Source organism: Chamaea fasciata, unplaced genomic scaffold (genome assembly GCF_029207755.1).
Source record: "Chamaea fasciata isolate MVZ Bird 193981 ecotype frontalis unplaced genomic scaffold, bChaFas1.0.hap1 SCAF_7, whole genome shotgun sequence".
NCBI lineage: Eukaryota > Metazoa > Chordata > Aves > Passeriformes > Sylviidae > Chamaea > Chamaea fasciata.
This window is the reverse complement of record NW_027094092.1, coordinates 18687605-18710821: the sequence shown is the minus strand read 5'-3', so window position 1 is coordinate 18710821 and position 23217 is coordinate 18687605. Positions and strand designations below refer to the sequence as shown.

The 23217-nt window shown below is 37.6% G+C and overlaps 1 protein-coding gene across 6 annotated transcripts in view; it reads right to left on the bottom strand.

The window, feature by feature from the left end:
- Positions 1–8612: 8612 nt before the first annotated feature.
- The window catches only part of PPP6R3 (protein phosphatase 6 regulatory subunit 3), a 51110-nt gene continuing 36505 nt past the window's right edge, over positions 8613–23217 (bottom strand). For 2 of the 6 annotated variants that reach the window (XM_066187823.1, XM_066187822.1), the window contains 10 exons: positions 22899–22996; positions 20838–20892; positions 20051–20181; positions 19324–19442; positions 17827–17980; positions 16641–16747; positions 15554–15704; positions 12650–12667; positions 12199–12321; positions 8613–10248 (listed from right to left, as the gene is read on the bottom strand). In XM_066187823.1, the coding sequence (XP_066043920.1) occupies positions 10197–10248; positions 12199–12321; positions 12650–12667; positions 15554–15704; positions 16641–16747; positions 17827–17980; positions 19324–19442; positions 20051–20181; positions 20838–20892; positions 22899–22996 (1008 nt within the window). In that variant the 3' untranslated portion in view covers positions 8613–10196. The remainder of the gene's footprint in view (positions 10249–12198; positions 12322–12649; positions 12668–15553; positions 15705–16640; positions 16748–17826; positions 17981–19323; positions 19443–20050; positions 20182–20837; positions 20893–22898; positions 22997–23217) is intronic. The other 4 variants (XM_066187826.1, XM_066187824.1, XM_066187825.1 and 1 more) reach the window with 4 other exon arrangements.

Here is a 23217-nt window from a genome sequence, read left to right as displayed (position 1 = left end):
TATCAATATGGTGAACTCTGTTACTTACAAACACTGTCCAGGGAGCATAGTTAGGACTCCTGTTCTTGTGGGTGACTGGGCATAGGTGGTTAGCAAGAATGTTTTATAACTGAGGAATTCAGGACCCAAGTTCAGATGCTCTCTGTTACAGAAGCTTACTATGATTGAAAAGACAAAGAAAGTACGTGACCAAATATGATGCAACCACAAAAATAACTGAGGTTGAGACTGATTATGTAGAGGAACTACTTAGTCTGTAACCAAAAGAGACATTGCAGTGACAGGAAAAAGTTTAAATTTCTCATGTATGCTTTCAGGGGGTTTGGGTGGATACTCTGCATTGGTTAATACAGTGCTGTATTTGTTGTAAACTGCCTTCAAGAGGGTCAAAATTCCTCCGACATCAACGCTGCCTGTCAAGGGCAGAATAAAGAGTAACTGATTTTGGCTGATAAATACTACTTTGTGCCAGAGGAGTGGAAAACCACAAAATAGGGCCTATTTTTATGGGGCTTTAAGGAGACCAAGCTAATAACAAGTAAGCAGAGGTTGGAATAAGGAATAAAATTAGAAAATAAGCAGATAAATGCAATCGTTTTGGCAAACATGGAAAGCTAAAGGGAAGTTGTGCCTCACAACTGTGAGATTCGGTATTACCAATGGGGTTGTGACCTTTAAAGCTAATCCTAACAACAAAAACTGAACATAGATTTAAATTAATTTTTTAAAATTACTGATCAGAATTCATATGCACCTGAGGCGCCTGATTTGTCTGGTGCTACTTTAAGATGTCATAGGAGCTACTTAATTCCTTTAAACTTTTCTAGTCACTGATTCATCCTGTTACCCTTCTCACTTTGAAAGCTTTAAGGTTCTTGCCCTCACTTCGGATTTTATATTCTACAAAGTTACTCACCATCCTAACAGGTAAGTAGAGCAGTAAGGGGCGAGTTGACCTACCTGAGAAGGAAACGCAACACACTGCTTCTTATGTAAGTGCTGTTCAGTGCTTAAGAGTATCACTTATATTTTATTGGTACTTAGTGTTCTGCTGACTAGGACGCAGGAAATTTGAAAGCATGACTACAAAACTGGTATTTCTATTTCTATTGCCACAAGGATGGAGGAATGGGAGTAAAAAACATTCTAGGGAGAGAAAACTCAAAGTGTTTTTGTGAAAGGACTGTCTGTATCAGCCAGTCTTAGTTAATGTAATTACATCATTACACATGACAGATATTTCCCTCGGCTTTCCTGATAACCACTGGAGAAAAAGGTTCCTCTAGAGGATCACTCAGGATCTACTCAGTTCAACTCAGGAATACTGCCTTCTCAGACATTAAGCCCAGTTAAGTCACTTCTCTCAGACTAAATAAATATGACAAGGTACTAATAGATGGATATAGGCAAGCTAGGTTTTAGAAGTTAATCTTACATCAACTAATAATGTTTACTGATGCCAACAACACACCAAGTCATTCACAAAAAGTGTTATCCTGGGCATTGTTCAAATGTTTTCTGCAGAAAATTTTTCACCAATACGAAAGTGCCCAGTTCTGACTAAATCTCAGTTTAGTGACTTGTCAGACCTTTTCAATTTTAACATATGGGGAGCATTATAAATTCCCTGGCAGTACTTCAGTACTTACAGCCAAGACTTCTGAGGGTTTTGTTTGTTTTTTTCTGTTTTTTTTTTTTTCTTTAAATATGGAGTTAGTAAAATTATCCTGGTGCACTTAAGAATAATAAAAAAAAATTCTTGTAAGATAAAATTGTCCATCTTTTTCTTCCTTATACTTTCACAGCCACAAGAGTCAGATTTATATTAGTGATTGCAGCGTGATGGATGATATGTGCAGGTGAGGAGCTTTACTATGCTATTTACTGTGTGTGCTCAAATTGTGAAAAGGGGCCATTTTTTCCCTTTCCTGGTTTTGGAAGGACTGCTGTGTCTTTTAATATCACATTAACAGCTGTTGGAGAACATGCCACTACAACTGATTATCTGAAGTTGTAAACAGCTCTGAAACTTGATGACAATAACGAAGGCTTAGATCTCAAACCCGTTTAAGCATTCATATTTTTATTAAACAGCTCTAACCTATGACAAGTAAGTTTGAATTTTTTAACTTAACAAATGCCTTCCTTTAAAGATACTGACAGTAGTAAAATATACTATAGGAACTGGTTTAGCAACTTTTAAAGACTTTGCAGGTGTGTAGAAATGCATCGTGGGGGAAAAAATGCCATGGGTGGGCTGAGTGGTCATGTTTTCCCTTCTCGTTGTACTGTAACTTGGCTGTGCAGCTCAGAAGGTTTTGAAGTATTGGCTACTACTATCTAAGCAAATTGAACTGTACAAACAAAGCCTCACTGAACTTCATGTCATCCCACTTCATTTTACTGATGGTTCAGAATTTCTCCTTCTTTTTAGTAGCATTTCATTTCTTCAATTTCTTCTCCTGTCTTTTAGTTTCATATTCTTCCCTGATTCCAGCATCTCAGTAAGTATAATTTTGATAAGTTTTACTCATTTTCAGTCTCCCATAGAGGAAAAATATATCCTATTTGGATTTCTAACATTTTGTAATTTCTCAAAAAGTGAGTGAGGGCAGGGAGGAGAAATAGAGTAAGAATTTAAACATCAGTGATCTTAATTATGCTGTGTGAAGTCAAGTTAAGCAGAGCTTTTTCACAGATCATGTGACAGACCCACAGTTCAAGCTGATCTAGAATGAAGTGAAATTCCAGTCTTTGTAACAAAGATTTGTATAAGAGGTATTTTTAATTACCTCTTTCAGCTTTTACTTAGCAGTCATCACACCTACTGAACTTGTAGTAACATCTATGAAAAAAGAACTTCTACCTCATAAACACCTATGCCTTGAGTATGTGGTTCCTGCAGTCCTGATAACAATCCATTCTATCTTTCCACAATCCCAAACAGTTCTGTGAAATCTTCCATGAGACATCAGGCAAAAGAGGATGACAAATGCAATACTGCCAGGATTCTTAATGAAAAGTAAGGAAGAGCTTACTGTAAATAATTCAAAACCTGCAAACATTTCTCTGTCACCTTATTTGTTATTTTCATCCTCTGACTGTAAAAAATCCCCCATTTCTAGCACTGTTTTTTTTTTTTTCCTTTATTTCTCTAAAAAATTATCCTGATAAAGCACTTGGAGAAAAAGGATACAAGCCTCTTCTACTGAAAAGCATTGGGAAATATTGACATGGATTCTGCTCTCCCCTTTGCTTCTTAGACTAAGAGTGGTTTGTTTCAAAGTTCAAGTATTATTACTGTAGGATTTCATCAGTCCCATCCTCAGCCCCCAAAGAAGCTGCTATGGCAGCGGCAGAGAGCAACTCCTAGACACATTCAGTAAACTGAACATCTAATAAACGCCTGTCAGCTTAGCAGTCCGTCTCATTACCTTTATTTCTTCTCAACAGAAAAGCTGTAACTAACAGAAATGCTTATTTTTGAGTTTCTAAGACATTCTTACAGGTTTGTAGCACATATCAAGGCCATAGATTGTTTACGAACAAGTCATTCTTGCTCCATTACCCTTTCTGCTCTGAGGTCAAAAAAGCTTTTTTGTCATAAAAACATACAGTGAAGACTGTCAGAGATAGATATCAGTCTTCAAGCAGTGAAATACTGGTTTGTTTTAAAGCTGGAACAAATCAGAAGTCTAAAGGCCATACTAAGTCCTACAGTCAGGTAAGTGCCTGTGGAATACCTTGATGGCATATATGGCTGGACATTATGATAGTCACAAAAATAATCTTAAAAATTAACTTGTTACTCTTTCAAACATGCCATATTATCAGTTTTATCTTTTATGAGTAAATGAAGACTAAATTCACAGTCCTCACAGCAAGTTTAGACAGAGGAAGGTTTCATAAAACAACTGATGTTAACACAAAACCAACAATCTAATTTTGTCTAGTAGCAGCATTCAAGTTTCTGAATCCTCATATTCAGGGCTAGATGTCACTTACACAACACAGCCACACCACGAGTATAAATTCTGACTTCATTACACAACTTATTCAGAGGATTTCGTTAGTGTGTATTCTCCTATTGCAACTCACAACGTCAGTCTTTTCCCTTTGTGAATAATGTGCCACAAACATCACTTCCATGAATTATGAAAAAGAATTCTCCCAGGAGCCCAAGGCCATTTGAGGATTCTTGTTTAGAGTAATGCATTATTTCACAGGCAGGCAGCCAGAAAGTTTTCATCTTTTTTTACCTCACTGAAGTGCTACAATGACCAAGAAGTGAAACGAGGCCTTGCTTGAGATTAAGAACTTCAATTTGCCTTCCCCTGCAATCAAAGCTTTGCCATTTCCCTGCTTTATTTTGTTCAAGCCAGTATCCTGATACATGAAAGGAATCACCTTTCCATGTGAGTGTTGCCTACCTATAACCTTTTTACACCCTTGTGAACACAAAGACTTCTTGCTCCCAATAAACGTTTTAATGTGACTAGATGATCTAGTTTCTGTACAAGTGTCACACTACACCACCATCACTTTCTTGATTCCTTTCTAGACACTTGGCATGAATATGTATCCAGAAGCAGCATCTACTCCACTCACTGAAGGAACTGGTTAGTCAACACACAGTCCATGCCTTCCTACACGACAAAAAAGGATACTGGAGAACACCTCGGATGTAAGAGCACCAAGCATGCACATGTACAAAGTCATGCTTAACACAACCCTTGCCCTGCACTCAGTTTTACAATCCAAGTCCTTCCCTGAGTTACTCCATTCCAGACTGCAACTGAGATTGTAAAAGAGACTCCCAGTTGGATATGCCTCACTACAGGCTCATATCTGTCAAGTAGCTGGACTAAGAGAGCATCAGAGAAATCATCTGACAAAAGCTGAAGTTTGCCTCCAACACCAGAGGCACGAGATCCTCCTCCCATCAAGATACCTTCAGTCTGGCCAGAGACCACTGACAATGTCTGCACATGCAGACACAAGCCTGAAATGCTTTAGAATGGGCTGTAACCTGTTATTCATTCTTCCTGGTATTCTACAGTTCAGTGCACTTTGGAAATGCCCCACGGGCACTGCACCAGCCATGCTGAGAGAATGTATCCTACACACTGATGTGCATGCACACAGGTGTGAATCTATACATATTTATTTAAATCGTTCACCTAAAAACTGTTTTCAGTGCTTGTACATAGAAATAAGTATGAATTCCAAATGAACTGTGTAACTAAAGCTTGAAACAATTTACTTACCAGGAAGTCACCTACCACTTTGCAAGTTCAGAGATTTATCTTCAGAGTAGTTCGAACTAGACAAGCAAAGTACTAACATTAAAAAGAAAAGTGGCACATTTCATCAGCCCTTTTATCTTTTCAAGCTACTTTATTCTGAAGGGACTAAAGAGAAACAACAGGGCCCAACAGTCCCACAAATATCTCACTGTTCCTTGTTACTACCTTGTCTGTTAATATACACAGTCCTCCACAGCTCACTCCAAAGCAGAGCCCTTATCATCTGAAAGCACATCACAGAATTCTAAATTCAGCAGAGACTAAAGAAATCCAACTCTTTTTAACAAATACAGCATTAACAAATGTTTCTATAAAGATACAGGAGGAAAGGTGCTTTGGAGAACTCCCAACAACAGAAACAAGGTCACTTGAATTTTAGCAGTTCTAGCTTATCTTAGCGATCTCGTGCCTCTATCTGACACAAGAATCAGTAGAAGACAGTCAACATTTTTTATCTTTCATCTGAAAAAATAGCAGAGTGATTTCCCAAACACTTAATTCTGTTTGGTGTAAGGAAAAGCAGGTTTTATTTACAATGTCTGCAGTCAGGCTTCAGTGCGCTTCCAAAAGACCCAGACTAGTGCATTACCCAAGGTGAAATTGTGATAATCTTTGATAGACAACTAGCATAGACAAGGGGAATGGAAGATAGATGTGTGTAAGGTGTAAGAAAGACAGAAGTGTGGCACGTAGTGGAGTTTAAAAGTAGACATAACTAACCCGTAACAGGTTCAGGTACCATCTGAAAAAATTATGTCTGTTAGACCCTTGAGAATCAAACATCCATCTACCTAAATATCACCCACAGATCAAAGAAGTGAGACAACCAGATAAACTTCCCCTGCGCAAATGGGCGAACATTGTATCTCATGGGACATGAGCTACAAAATCTACACAAACACAGGGAGGCAAGGTGCAGCTTTCTTACTCTGGGTGGCTCTATGCCAACAGACACTCATCAGCTAAATTACCATCTTCAGAATCATGATTTGAGACACAGAAAACACAGACCACAGGCAAGCACCCACACCACACACAACTCAAATCCAGAATGAGGCCCTACAATCAGAATTACAGTATTTAAGATATGGCCAGAGAGATAAAGGGAATCCCATCTCAATTTGCAAGGTACTTAGTGACTTAGAAAAGACAGAAATACAGAAAACATTCCCCTCTCCAATAAAAAAATACGAAAACACTAAACCCAGACTCATCTAAAAGAGAAATTCTGAAAGACACCATCAGCAAAACACAAGGTAAAGTTTGGGTCTCAGTGCTTTAGCTTGTGGCAGCAGAGTAAGAAGTACACAGATTTCCTTTGGATAGCATTAGAAGTGTGATTACATCCAAGACATTAACCAAGACTAAACACAGGGCAAATCACAATTTGAAACAAGTAACAAAACCTGGTCTGAGCAAGTCCAAAAAATGTCATGAATTGTCCTACCTAAAGGAGACAGAAAAATGCCTCTTATCTTTATAATAAGAATATTTTTTATTTTAATTTTATTGCCTCCTCTCCTTCCATGCTGTAACCTTACATATTCAAACGACAATGGAACAGGAAGATGCCAAATGCTTACCTGATGGCAAGTAAGATGCAGAAACTAAAAGACAAGACATTAAAACCTTTACCAAAAAAGGGTGTTTTGCTGCTACAGTAACAGTCATTTTCCATCCTGGTTTGGAAAACAATACAGACACTTTCATAATGAAATTCAAAGCATTTATGCTACACTGGAGAAAGCACTATTTATTCTGAGACAGCCAGAAGTGATTAAATCTATTAATAGCACCAGTTATATACAGTAAGTACTTCCTGATATAACTGTATGAGACATGTCAGAAAACAAAATCTCCGAGGAAATTAATGCTTTAAAATTTAAACAGAAAGATAAGTTTATAATGAATGACAGTAAGAATCTGATTCATCTTCCTCACAAGTCTCCTCAATGGATTTCACACAGAGAATGAATGTCACAGAAAGTTTCCACAGAAATATGCAGATGACAACACAGAACTCTCTGTTTTCAAGAGGTAGATACAAGGTTTAATAGGTGCAAAAATGTAGACTTCACTCAAGAGCATGGTCACGCGGGATTCCATGTACAACAACATAACGAGATTGTTTCCACTATCCTGTTATCTTTTCAGTGAATTAAGAGCAATGTTAGTCAAGATGATGACTTACACTTTTACTTAAATGGAACAATCTTGCTATAAAACTAACTCAGGGCTTACACTTAAAAAGAATGGTTTCACTGGTCAAGAAGGCATGATTCATCCACTCTGCCAAGTGGGAAGAGGCAATGCTCTACTACAGATAGTACTGGTCTAGCCACTTTTGAAAAAGACTCTTGCTTGAGTAAAAAAATCCTTTACCAGAGAAAGCCTGAGGGTTAAATCCACTGCCCATTGACATCAACTGACACCATTATTCAGTTTCAAGTGACTGAGCCTCTAGCCATTTCAAAGAGCACTGTGGTATGTGGCAGTGGACAAGTCTTGCAAAGCAAGCTCATTTCATCCTAATTGCTGCTAAAATCACTGTAGGAACTCAAACCTGTACAAAGGTGTTAAGACTTCAGTCCACCTGCAAATGCATTAAAATACCTTTTCATAAAGAAGACTCAAATCCCACTGTATGCAAGTCAAATCTGATTAAACAGGCTGGGTAACAGCCTTTCAGGACTCTCGCCCTATGTTCAAACCTTTGTAAGGCCATGTGAGCAGCACAGCAGCAGTGGTGACGATAAAAGACGGCAAAAGAGGTGTGTTTACACACACCCATACACCCTCACCTCCCCAAACACACCTCCAATGCTTTCAAGTTCAGGATTCCTTGTCCAAGTCATAGAGAGAGTGGGTAAAACACACCCTACACTTCCTCAAAACATTGGACTGATATGACAGTTCACAAACAGAAGGACAAATAGAAGACTGCTGAACTGAAGGCAACAGGGCCCAGATTCAATTTCATCTGCTGTGTTCTCCGTTTTCATGGCTACAGAGCTAGATAAAACAACTTTTTAGCAAGGGACAAATAGTTCCACTGGAAAGGACTCAAGTTTTTCTCCTTACTAACATCAAACTTACGCAAACCAACTTGCTGCTTGCCTGTATTTGGAATTTTTACTTGACTCCAATGCCTGTGTCAAAAAGAGCAGTTTTGTTTCCAAAGCTGCTTGTTCAGTGACAGATCAAAGTGACAGGAGGACAGCTGCCAACCTTAAAGCTAACACACAAAATGGTTTTGGTCAAGCTGATCTGAAAGTAATTCTGAACTGATAAAGAAAACTTAGAAACTGACTGGATTCCATCATTTATAAAGTACAAATAAAAGGGCAACCATAGTTACCAATTCCACTTATGATATTGTGATTTTACATTTTCACACAACTGATCAGTTTGCAAAAACTTCCAAGGACAAGTGCACTAAACCTTGCAGAAAATGCAAAAGAGAAAGCAATAAGGGCAGTGACATACATGTGGGATTTTTATTTCTGAATGCAATGTAATGTTTAGGCACGTTGTTTGGGACGCCTTCTAAAATAAATCATTGGCCATTGTTTAGAATATCCTTTTGGCTTTAAATACTGGTCAGGAAAACAAATGATGTAAAAAATAAATGAATATAACTATTACAGAAACAAAAATGGTTTTGCGTCTAAAAGTGCAGGAGTATTTTAACCCTTTCACCAGACAATGTGGCAATATACAGTATATTGCTTCTGTTTGTTTGAGAAGGCTGTTGGAATTTTACACTGACATAGAAAATTATAAATTACACAGAATTAGTTTCCATAATCACTATATATATACACAAACCAGCTGTGAAAAAACTGGTTTAGAACATACAAATGAAAGCCTCACACAGATCAGTACAGTGAAATTACCAATTAACATGCTCTGCTGCCAAAATTTGTATTAAAAACACTATTTACTTTTAAAATGCAGGTACTGTAATTATATTAGCAGCATGAGCATTTCTTTTACTTGACTTGTCTAAAAGGATTACAGCGTTTTAAATACGCAGATTGTTCTGAAATGTTCCATTGTATAATGCTTGGAATTAAACTAAATCCTGGTGAACTGTTTAAAGGCAGGTGAACCACTTAAACACAACAAGCCATGTGCACTCCAAATATTCTAGTGTTTCACCCGGAAGGTATTATTTCAAGCAAACTAGACTTAACAGAACATATGGCTTTACAGTAACATCAATTTGTCAACTAAGCTGTTGCAATAAATACTTTAAATCTCTACCAATAGACTTACATTTTTTGATCTGTTTTGAACAATACAGAAAACAATTACCAATTAAAAAACCTGTTGTAAAATGTTGAACACCAAAAAATTCTTATTTAAATCACTTTTGTAAGCTAAACCAACCAAAATAACATTTATAGGGCATTTCAGTTTCAGAAAAAACATGAATTTTCTTTTTCTTTTTTACAAGGTGAAAAATGTAAGAAAACTGCTAAATACTTTGGTCACACTAATCGTCAAATAGTTATGTCTCAAATACATTAGATTTTTGTATTCACTTTTTTATAAAACTATTCTTACAGCCATTTTAACTATAGTAACACTACTGTCATCATTACATGGGTAGCAGGATCTTATTTCACAGGCCCCCCGTTATTTAGAACAATACAATATAAACATACGCAAAAATTATTGGTATTTCTCAATGTGCAATATTTTTACACTTATGAATTTCTGTACAGTGTCTTAAAATCTAGAATATAAATGTTGCTGGTCCTGATTCCTTGCGAAATTAGTGCAGCAGTGACTGGCTTCAACAGGGTCTAGATGATATCCTCAAGAAACACTCAAACACCTGGATATCAGTTCTTTCTCTTCAGCCAAGGTAGTAGACATCACATATCATACAGGGCCATTAACAGATGCCTCTCCTAAATGAGTGTGTTGATCAGTCCTATGAGGCCAAAAAAAAAGAAATTTAAGTACACAAGAAAAATTTAAAGCAAATTCAGGTAAATGCAATAAAAACCAAACCAAAAACCAACAAACCCAGATCCTGTGTAGCATAAGCTGTGAACCGAAGGAAGGAAATGTGTTAATAACATGCTCATCCCAATTATCTTCTGCAGTCCAGCATTTCTGGAGTCCTTATTTCCTAATTAAGCACTCAATTAACTGAGCACACCACTGAAGAATGTGTGATCTTCATTAACTGAGATAATAAGTGATCTCTAGAGACATGGCACCTCAGAGAATTACTAATAAAGAGCACATTTCTGATACTTATCCAAATCTTATTCTGTGAGGCAAAATATGATACCAGGAGTATTTAAGGTTGCACTGGAAAGACAGCAGCTAAGACACAACTGGAAAAACAACAGCATCTTAAAAAGTTGCTTTAGTTATTAATCTAACCTACTAAGAGCCTTTCACAAATATTTTGAATGTCAGTCCATTAGGATGAAACGTACATGAAGTATGGAAGAAAATGGAGAGCAAACCTACAAGAGCGAAAACAGTAACAGTATACACATTTCTTGATAAAAATTTAGTGTCAACACGGGCTCAGTTGCTCTGGACTGGCACAAAGAGATCAAACCAATGCATGAGGACATTAGAAATATGCAAGCAACAAAGGCAAAAAAATCTCAGCTTCCATTCAGGGCAAGTCTATGGAATACATCTGAAGATTCCCTTAAAGAATGCAAATACTGCTTGAAACTACAGATGAGGAAAGTTACCTGTAACTCCTGTTCTCTGATGGTGGACATCACAGAGAAGCCACTCTGGGGTCCGTGCTCTACATGCACATGACCAGCAGGAGCCCCCTAGCTAAGTCTTTGGCTGCTAAGCTCTAAAAACACTTTTTAAAAAACATGTCAACATTAGAGAAAAGACACGACTAGACAAAAGCGAACACTTTTTAGAGAAACCTGGAAGGTAAGAAACAAATGTTGCATGGACAGGAAGTGTGACAGTCTGCACAACCATCACTCCCTTATCAACTGGGAAGAAGTCCATGTCAGAGCAGGGCTCCTAGCAGAGATTACTCCTGCTAGCCACCAGCCAGAGACCTACCTAGGGGACCCCTTCCACTAGTCATATGTACATGGAGCCCCAAAAGCACCATTAGGTTTATCTTGGTATTTATCCTGTGCTTATGAGGATCTACTGCAACAGCCACCTTTAGAGAAAGTTCTGAGCTTTGCTGAAGCCAGCAGGATTCAGTGAAAAGAGTTCCTTGAGATTTCCCACAACCTAAAGGCAGTCTAGCAAACTGCTAGCTCTGAAAACCCTCTGTTGACTCAGACAAGCATCTTTACTGAAAAGATAATCACCTAGTACCCAAGGACTTCTTCCCTACGATTTAATGCTTATCAGCATTAAAAAAATATTGGTATCTTGATAAAGACAGCATCTCTAGGAGAAACTGTGAAAGAGTTTTTGGGTTTCCCCACTTTAAGTATGCAGGACTGTTTTTTTCTGATCAAAATGCCCTTCTTGATCAAGTTTGAGATTTATGCAGAGCAGGAAATTAGAAGAAAGGATCTAGTTAAATACTGGCTCATAAACAAGTCTTAAAAACCAGAATCTAAATTTGTCAAACATGCTAATATCTTTTTAGTCTATATACAGTATAATCAGAACATGCAGTTCAATTCATTATTCTAAGTTGGTAACAGTGTCACAGAATGGGGATATTTACAACTTCCTGCAAGAAAAATACACCTTTGATGACACAGGAATCTCAGAATCAACTGAAAACTCAACTTGTGAGAATTTAATAAAATAAAAGCAAACAGATTTTTAGACTGAGCTAAACTCAATCTCTTTAGATCAATCCTTTTAGAAAAGCACACAAACTGCTATTTAGAGAATTGAAAACATCCTTGAATGCAGTTACCTCTGTTCTGGACTGCTGTTAGTAGGCTGAAGACCTGAAGGGACCTCCTCTGCAACCTCTGTATTCTCTTCTACTACATATTTACAAGAAGGATCCTGCGAGGTAGTCAATTTTCCTTCCTCACTTAGAAAACAAAACAAAACAATAATAAGTTATTTCATGTATTTAACCTTGAAGTTTATTTACAGGGAATTTCAGGCAACAGGAGAAAACTGAGACGGGGTCCATATTTCACATGCAAATGGATTTTAAGTTATGACTGCAACATGAAGATCAAGCACATGGCTCTAGACTTTACAAACACCTAATGATGCACTGGTGTTTACATCCATTAAAACTTGACTGGATAAAAGGGCAGGAAACACAGTGATTGCAAATAAGATCAGAAAGGAAAAAAGGAATGTATGTGATGCCTGAAGTGATAATGATCACAATCCTTTACTATACATACCGATAGGATTTCAACACTCTGAAGCCAGAAGTATGCAAAAATGGAAGAAAGTATAAAAGAAATTCAAGATTCCCTCAGAAACCGGCATTAGTAACGTCTGTCCATGAAACATACCAGCAAAATCATTAACTCATCACTATCTTATATATAAACTTACTAGTAACTCCACAGTGAATACTGTGCATGGTTTATGGGGTACAAAGACTGCAGCCCAATCTACTTCACAAACTTCCTCTTGTAGACAAAAACAAAGTTCAGTGAAAAAGCTGTACAGTCACACTATGTAAGACAGCACCATGTAACCAAGCAGCCTCAAAATCATTAGCTAACAAATCTTCTGGTTTGCCTCTAAACCCAAACTTTTCTGTCTACTCCACCCTCTTCCACCTCAATCACACCATTATGAGCGAACTAAAATACAAATTTGAGCATATATACCTGCAAAAGATAGTTATAAAGTAGCTCTGAAGTAGACAAACATCAATCTTATACCTCTGTGGCAACAAATCTATTTATTCAAGAAGTGCCAATCTCCTCTGTTGGTTTTCTTCCTATTCTCACAGTTCTCCTTTCCATGGGTCCTTTACATTTCAATGAATCCTTCTCTTTTCTCCTTCTATCCTGCAGAGCCTGCAAAAATACTGTCTTTTGCATTGCAATCTCTCATCAAATTTCCCCCAACTAATCTCCCCATCTCACTTGCCTTGATACTCTTCACATTCCTTCCAAATAAAAATACTTGTCCCCATCACCACTGAAAGTGATGTCCTAGGGTTTTTTTATTTTTCCTACTTGTTCTTCCCTCTGAACTAAGTTCAGAAATCACATTTTTGTCCTTTGCAGCTTTCCATCAATTAACTACTGCACTTATAAATCCCCTCAATGTTGACTTCAACACCATCAATTTTCTATTGACAGAAACCTAGATAAAGCTGAAGTCTGAAAGCATCCACTTTTAAAGGCAAACAGGCCAGAGGAGGACTTCCCCTCACCACTCTAAATGTCCCTTAATTTAGAACTTTTCCCAGCAAGTTGGTTTTAAAAAATGCCACTTGAACATTGACTCACTATGAAGCTGCATATCTCTATCAGAGTACAAGAGTCTCAACATGTAAGACCTCATCTTTGAGCCCCTTTGTATGTTTCTTTAACATTTCCTTCCCAAACCAAGACCCCAGAGTCCCCATTACTAGAAGTTTTCAATATACAATTGGACAGAAACCCTGGTAACCTCATCTGGGCTCCCTTTCCCATAAAAGACTGGACCAGATAAACTTTCAAGGCTCCTTCTGACTGAGGCAATTCCATGATATTGCCTCCCTTTGCACCTCTATGTCCTTTTAACTACAGTTCCAGCAGGTAATTCCACGAAGGTAGGCAGGAACTGTCACTAGATGCTGCCTCCTCATGTTAATTTTTGCATCAGTATCACAAGTCACACAACTCGAAAGTGCACGTGAGCTAAACTAGTTTAAGGAGAAGTTTAAAGACACCATGGATAACTAAACCAAATTTGTAAACATCTAAGAGTGAAGACCATGTAAAAACATTGTGCAAAAGACAACAAACTGGAGAGCAGACACATTGTTTACTAAATCAGCAATGCACTATGGATGGCTTCATGTCACATTGATCTGCACAGAGTCCTAACACTTCTCTAAAGTGCTGTGGTTCATTCCTCTATCAATGCCATTCGATTTAGAAGCACTGTGCAGTCACAAATTTTCCCTCCTCTGTGCTGAAAAACCATAAGAAGTCACTCAGATAATCAAAAGGATGGAATCAAGAGTGATGGAAAGCTGTTTGGTTTCCAATGTCTATTAATTTTGGATGGTTCAGGAATTATCTCCTACCACTAATGAAGTAAATGAATTGAAACAACAGGCAATGTAAGGAGTAACACTGGAAAAGTTTCTTATACTGGAATCAACTCAAGTTGTTTTTTTTTTTTTTAAGCAACTTCCAAGACACACTAACAATTTCTTTTTCATATATAAAGCCAGAACAGGGACAGATACTAGGAAGTTATTTTAAAAGAAGAAGAGGGTTGCATGTCAAAATGCTCTAGCAATGTGCTCCAATTTGTCAACATCAGGGTAGAGTCAGGACACACCAGCTTCAATAAAGGCAAAATTTTTGCATGTCATACTGTTTGTACCCTCTGTTTCCCTACATAAATATTTGATACTAAATAGAAAACACCTGATCACTAAATCTGAGATCACAATATCTTAGTAGATGGGATGAAGTAGACAACACTGAAATGTGCTTTATTTCTCATAAAAGGATCACAGTGTTGATATACATATAATATACAATTTGACCGTGTTGTAAGACACTTATTCCTGAATCTTTGTATTAGAAGATAGCAAAATTAGGAAGTTATTCTTCCAGTTACTCTAGAATGCCATGTGCCACCTCTAGCCCAGAACAGATTTAACACCACCATGCATACCACCAACAGTGATCACCCCAGTGTCTGAAGAGCTACATTCAAAAGCAGTGCCTGGCTGGTCTTCAACTTTTGTCTTCCATCCTCTTGGATGAGAAGAATGAAATTCCAATCCAAATCTAAGAATTCTGCGCAAAATTTTAAAAGCTTAGTTTTGATGTGCAATGTTAAAAGATCTGTACATGAAAAATGCACAATAATGTGCATTAGGGACAAAAGTTGACTCAGTCTTCTGCTAATAATACTTGGTCTTCTTCCACTGAAACTAAGGGTTGGTAAGTAAAGTCGCAAGTTATAGTAACTAGAAGTCAAATTTCAGAACAATTACTTTGAAAGGTTTCTAGTTAAAACCTCAGGAATTATCATTTAAGAAGAACTCTCTTTGATGATACAGTGTATCATCAACAGTATTCTATTTACATGGTGGAAAGACAATAAATAGGCATTCTCACCTTTTGAAAACGGCAGTTTCAGTTTTGGCATCTACAGTTAGGCTCAGTGTCTCCTTCATGCTGCCATTCATCACTGTCTCTGTTACCTTGTCTGCATTTTCCACATCATCCTCTCCATCTGAGCTGGCCTCCATAGCAACACTTCCTGGGGCTACAAGTAGAAGTAGAAGCAATTTAGTAAAAGACTGATTATGTTTCTATTTCATGTGAAAGAAACTAAGCCTCTATATCAAGAACAGTATTTTTGCAGTTTTGCACACTTCTTGATTCTGCCTTACAGAGAATGTCACCTTTCTGCAAGTGCCACATAGAGAGCATGAGTATTACTTACAGATGGCTTAAGAAAAAGGCACAGTCTGTAGCTTCTTTCATTTTGATACAATTGTTACTGCAACAGTTTTGCCTTAACAAGGCCTTAGTAGGATTACGGTGAGGAATTATTTTTCTGTACAGTCAAATTCAGAACAAGTCTACACAGTAAAAATTTGACTCTAAGCTTCCAAGCACCAACAGATCTTTGGGATGTCCAGTCTGCCTGGACTTCTCACCTGCGCTTCTCACTCTCTCTGGTAATTATAGATACAAAAAAAGCTCATTAAAGTATTTTTGTCCTTTGAACCAATTCATACACATAGAACAAACAATTAGGGCATGCATAGCCAAGATGGCTTCACTATGAAGAAAGGCATGAGCAGGAAGGAGAAGTTTGAACACACTGAGGCTACTGGCCTACTGCCACACAGGACAAGACTGGAGGCTACCATTCTTTTTGAGCATCAGCTCAGCTAAACGCATGCACAGGTGAGAAGATTCTCTAACACAACAAACTTTGTTTCTTTGTAATGCTTTTCTGTTCATGATGTGCAGACTTTTTGGAGGTATCAGTAACACTGACTCTTGTTTTAAATTGGAACCTATTTAAAATAGTTTATAAATTCTTTGAAAAGTCACTTTTAATACCTGTCAGAACAGCACCAGAGCCAGAGAAGATTCTCTGAAAACCTAAAATTTTAAAGTTCAGAGAGATTTTTCTTACGTACAACTCCTACAAACAAGCTCTTTGCATTTGGGAATGCGGATTACTTACTCTCCAGCTGTGTTGTCAGAGTAGTTGTATTTGCACTCAAGGGGTCACCTGGATCTGTGTTTGTCTCCATTTCCACAGGAGAATTACTTCTTAAGGAGTCTTTTGAGCTTTAGGGAGAGTAAAAAAATTTTAGAAACATTTCTGAATAGCAAAATGAAGTGTTCTTAAAACAGTATTGGTTCTCTACAAAAGCTATAAGGCCTAGAACTATGCTGAAAATTAATTACAAGAAGTTTGTTTCTAAGAGTGCTGGAAAGACATGCTAAATAGAAGTTTAGTAATGCAAAATGCATCAGAACTGAGCTGACGGTGTTTGCTGGTCATTTTATTTTTACTTGTTCTTGTTACATTACCACTACCAGTGGACATGTCCCTGGCAAATAATTAAGGCACACATGTATCACCAGCTCCTTGCAGTGTTTCCAAATATTTTTAACTGTTTTGCTAAATGCATTTTTCCAACTTGATAGTTCTCTGTTGAGACTGCCAGCACAGTCATGAACCGCTACAAAAGTGATTTCACTACTTTATTTTATATACAGTGTAGCTACAAGTTTTTCATTCTAAAGAAATTCAGATGACAAGATTTGGCCACTTGAAAAACATCTCACCATTTACAGAATGTCTCTTCTATCCAGTTATGTGGCAACTCCAATTCTTCATTTTCTAGGGCCTTAATTTGATTATCAATTTACCTGCCTCAATCATGAAACAACACTGTTTTATGCTGGAAAAAAATCTTACTTTTATATCTGAGCTGTTTTAAAGCTCAGAGAGAAAGTCAAAAGCCAAATGTATAAAAGCAAAGTCTTCCAATATGAGAAGGAATTAGTTCTTGACTGCCAATATTTGGCAACTCAAAATTTACATCTATTTGATTAAGTATAAGCACAAGACTTCAGCAGAGTGTAGAGTTCAACCCAAAAAAAAGAACAGCATTATCTTGGGTGTTCTCAAAATCATGCAGAACTACTTAATCTAGTTAACACAGCTGCATAACAAAATGAAGTTAAAAAACCCCAGAACACTAGGACCCACCCATCCTGGAAAGGGAGATCATACAGACACATGCTGTTAGAACACATGGCACTCTTCAGACACTTTATATACACCAGCACAACAGGCTTGTGTAGAGATGGACGCCCCAAGAAAACCAAACTCACCCTGAATAACCGAACATTCTTACCTCAGAGAGGATGTGAAGTCAGAAAAGGAAGCCCAGCCAGTTTCTTTAGCTGGCACAGGTGCTTCAGTACTCCACACAGCAGAGCCAACAGAATCCAGACTGGCACCATGTGCAGTCTCCATGGGTACATCAAAGTTTGCTGACCAGTTAGGTGCTGAAAAACCATCATGACATTCATTAGAAACAAATTTGTATAAAGAACATGAGTGCACATATGCCTAACACACTGATTCTCTCTATGTACATTCCACAAAGAGAAGCAAGATTCGTAACTAGACTTGAAAGCACATGCAGAAAAATCCTGTACATCCTGTTTAAAAAATGAATGTATTCCCTAAAAAGAAAATTCTGCTAGTAAGGCAGAATTTCAAGATCAGTAATTCAGAGTACTCCGCTAAAAAAAAAAAAAGTTTATCTGAAGAACAAAACTAATAAAGCATATGAAATCACAAGTACAATCCCGCTTTATCCTTTACATTAACCTCGATATTTGTTACCATTTTTCAAACTAATTTCTATAATAATGAAAATCGTAGGAGCTTTCATCCCTTTTTCAATTTCTTCAAATAATTTCTCATGCACTAACACTACTGCTAAGTTTCTGAAAAGTTTAAGGCTTTTTACAACTTAAAATATTTATTGATATTTTAAATTTGGGAGCAACTGTGAATAGCATCTAATTTAGGATAGGTCAATTCAAAATACTTCACCTACCCAAGGGAAACATGTTTTTCATTAACACTTACATACAAAAAAACAGGCTGAAAAGGAAGCTCTGACTAGCAATTAGAAATTCCAACCCAGGCAGATATGGGAGGAGACCCACATGGATCAAAACTTGTTTGACACACAGATGCCAACGACACCAATCTGACAAAAGAAAAGAAAACCCTTAACTTTTCCTTCTAATTTAACTCCTTACAATCTAGATAAACACAGGGCTTTTACCTACAGACATTGCCAGTTTAACAAAAGCCAGTTTAGTACGACTTGAATGTGAAAACTTTTCAACCTATTACATCAGTTAAGATTCCATGTAAGAGTCTTCTGATGTGTTATCTTTCATCCACATTTGAAAGCAAAACAATGCAAGCTCACTTAGCTTCTGCAGGAAGTCTACTAAAAGAGCATTGTAGACAAAAAGCTGGTCTGAAAGGCTTCCAGTAAAAACACCATCTTTTGGGTCTGGATAGTAACATATTAGGTCTTTGTAGGCACTCAACATTTATAAATGAGTATTTAATCCTCCCCTTTCTGGCTACTCCTCCTTTTTTAACTCTTGAAGAGTAGAAACATGAATTTTAGAGAGAGAAGTAAGTAATTTAAGACACGTAAGCAATTCAAACTTCCCAATATGTGCATGCTCTCTGGCAAGTGGGAAAGACTACTTTAAGACAGCTGGAGTAAAAGCAGTCAATGAGGAAACTCCTACAAAATCAGGCTGCTGGATCTAACAATTTCCTGTAACCCAAAGCAGCAGGGAAAAAAGCTACGTACGTTCACTTAAGTCTACTTCCATTTTGTCCTCTGTATTGGTGTGGGATTCAAACAAGTCTTGTTTAGTTCCATCCTCTTCTTCTGAATCTGTACTTTCTTCACTGTCTGTACTGCCAGAACTTCAAATACAAAGAGAGAGTTTACATTATGCTTTTATGAAACACACGATGAAATACTGCAGAGTTTCAGGCTAGAGAGAATTACAATTATTTCTGACATATTACTTGAGGCATAATCTTTAGCTCTAAGTACTCCCCTCATTTCCCTCTCAAAGAAACAAGGTTTAAGATTTTTCACGTGATCACATGAAGAGGCTTTCAGCAGATATTGAGGGAGGCAGCAGAGCCTTGAGTTTTGGGGACTCCTCAATGCATTGTCATTTGTTCACAGCCATATTGGTACTGTAGCGAGGACAACAAGGGCTAACAGAGGTATGGAGCTGGGCTGCCTTGTCCAAAGCAAGGACAGCTGTGCCAATTTAAAAGCAGAAGGAAAGAATACACAGCAGGGAAAAAAACCAAAATCAACAAGCTACAAAAGCCAAAGTGCATCTTCTGGAAACTACGGCTGGTAAACAAAGCACTAGAGCCACACCTCCACTCATTTCTCCACAGAATGGAAATACCTAGTTATGCTGGACAGTCTGTACTAACAGACAGAACCAGAGGACTGGTGCATAACTGCAGGCTCACTACACTGCTACTTGGATGAGAAACACCCTTCTCACCTGGAACGCCTCTGGGACTCTGGTGCAAATGCAATATGTTTTTCTTCCCAAATGTCTTCTTCATCAGAGCCACCATCATCAAACTGCTGTATCCGCTCCTTACAGCATGCCTCAAACAAGGCTATATTGCCCTAAACACATCAAAAGTATAAAATCCATATTACACCGGTAAACATCTTGAAAATACATGAATATTCTGAAGAGAATCTAAAGCATTTCTCCAAAACCAGCAGGAAGCCGGAATGTCTTAAAGCTTGTCAAGAAAACATGCAGCGCTGTTTGTTTTACTTGGCTACTAACAAGCTGAGTGGGCCAAAGAACACTTAGGAGCTTCCATCGCATTTAAAAATGGGATGTGGGAGTGACCCCAAAGAGCTTTCCAGATAACCAGAGCACAAAATACTCCAGCTTTACTTTCTGTAGTGGGGGTCAATCAATAATATTGAGGTTCAGAGACTCTGTCCTTACTTTCCTGTCAATACAATTGCACTGAAGATTTAAATAGCTTCTAAACATAAAACACAAATGTGCAACATGCACAAATCAGATCTAAGCCTAATTTTAAACACAGTCATACAAATTAGAAGCAATTCTGCTTAATACTGATCAAAAAGAAAAATAATAGTGTCTTCCAAATAGCAAATCTCATATGGGAATAAGGTAGGGTAACTATTTTCCAGTGATTTCTACATAAAAGGAGTAAATATAACCACTTCCAAAGCTTTGAGGTCATGCCAAAGTTTAAAACAATGGTCATTCTTCTGATAATATTGGAACATATACTTACACTTTCATTTGTATTGAGGGTAAAGTTGATGTCCGAAACCCGATCAAAAGAAACACTACAAGAAAAAAAGAAATGTACTCAATAAAACAGGGTTTTCTAGTGTGACACGAAGGCATTTAATTTCTCTTTGGTTTCTTATTTTCCAATAATCTAAAAATAGAAGATAAAAGACAAAGTAGTCTCCAACTTAAAACAGCCAAGATTACACACCAAGGAGGCCTGGAATTCCCGTGATTTTCTTAACTGTTAAATATTTTAAACAAAAACACAGAACATTGCCATCTACAGTCAGGTGCAAAGATGCAACAAGCCTAAACAAGGATAACTGAAATTATATACCCAAACTCAAAACTGCATTGCTATGCACTGAAAAACCTTAGGCCTAAAGAATGCCTAACCTGACTATGCTCCACCATGATAGACCTCAAAATCCAGCAAATATCTGCATTTGCAGTTCTTATGTATTTTAACTGATTTCACCGTTCTATCACAGGACCTTCGCAAAAGGAAGGGATAAAATGAAAAATATCAAATTCTGTTTCCTACCAAAAAAACCCCACAAATATATATTTTTAACTAATCACTGAAATATTTTCCCAAACATAATGCTACATATTAGGCTTGACTCATCTTTACATATCAGAAGAGTTCATATATTCTCTGTCTAGCCATGAGTGCATTCAGCAGAACACACACTACTCCTCCTCTAATATTCACTGCATTATGAAGCAGGGAAAAAGGTGAGTAGTCGAAAGCAACCTAAGCTGCAATTGTGACAGTATTACTACGCAAGACACCATCAGAATTACTGTACTATTGACACTACTGAACTACTGTACTGCTGTGCTATCCAGGCAACTCAGAGTGTAATAGATTCTTGGACAGAAGGCATAACTTCAAAGTAACTTCACCTACATCTTAATTCAACTCATGAGTACATCATCTCAGTGTACCTGTCACAACTCGAGACCTCTTTACGTAAGTAGTCATCTTCTTTCTAACCAAGAGAACAGATATCCAAAGGCATGAACTTAAAGGAATTCCAATTCCTATCCCTCCCAAAATGCACTTGCTTCTAACAAAGTTAATGAGTATCCTGCGTTACCTCCTCTACCATTGTATCTTAATCTCTAATCTCAGCAAGTTCTGTGGTGTAAAAAGGCAGCAATCCTTCTTGGATGGAAGATACAAGCTTCAGTCAGACACCACTTACTATATATGTCTTACAGAAGAGCACTGAGACTATTATAAAAATAACCTTCTAAATACCACCTTGACAGAATGCTTTTTATTCCTACCTGCATGTTCTGGCATCCCAAGCCATGGAATCTTACAAAAAACCATGATCAACTCTACCATCAGCAAGAACCCCTATTCTCCCCTCTTCCCTTTACTGTATCCATTTACTTATGAAGAAAGATACCTGCTTTTGCGAGGGGTGTTTTCTGTTGTGTGCTGGGTTTTGTTTAGTTTGGGGTTTTTTAACCTGAGCGAGACTGTTCTCATTTCCTCATCTTTCACCTAAGACTATTCACAGAAATCAGACTTAACTGCCTCCACCTTATAAACAAAGGTAGATTTACTATGCCCTTCCTTACTCTCCCCTAGAGAAAAGCACACTCAGAGACACATTGTTCCTGTCATCTTTTCCAGGAAGACCTAGAAGTACAGCTAATCATCTGGACATCAGCAGGGGAAAAAGTCCATCTTGAGACAAAGTGAAAGTGACCCAAACAATGGCAGGTCAACAGAGAGCCATAGCTCTCTGTTAAAAAGACTCTGTTAAAAAGTAGAGTTATAATTCAGTTTTTTGTTCACAAGCACAGTGTTCTGAACATTGGCACAACCAGGAGATTAGAAAAAGAAGAGAAGCTGCTGCTTTCCTCTATGCAGGGAGGCTTCTATCAATGCACACAGATGGCACAAAAAGACAGGACTGACTGGCAACTGTTTCACATCAGTAAATGTTTGTACTTACCATCAGCAAAACCACAGCCAAAACCACAGCAAGACAGAAAACTCACAAGACTATAGCCAAAATCAGTGTAATAATATACTCACTTGCCAATGTCATCTTGATCAGCAAACTTCTCATCGTTGAAGCCAAACTGGTCAATAAAATTGGACGTCATTTGTTGCATCTGATAATCAGAAAAGGCCTGGCAACCCCAGGACCAACGACAGTGATATAATGATTCTACTAATACTCTAAAATCTATTTGCCCATTTTGCTTCAAAGAAATAAAAGTCTTATCTAAACTAAACATTAAAGGACAGGAAAAGGATTTGTCTTAACCTCTGAATTTTGAAAGATAGCATCAACTACAACCCTACTTACATTTACTGACTTGAAAGCCAATCCAACAGCCTTCAGTAAAAA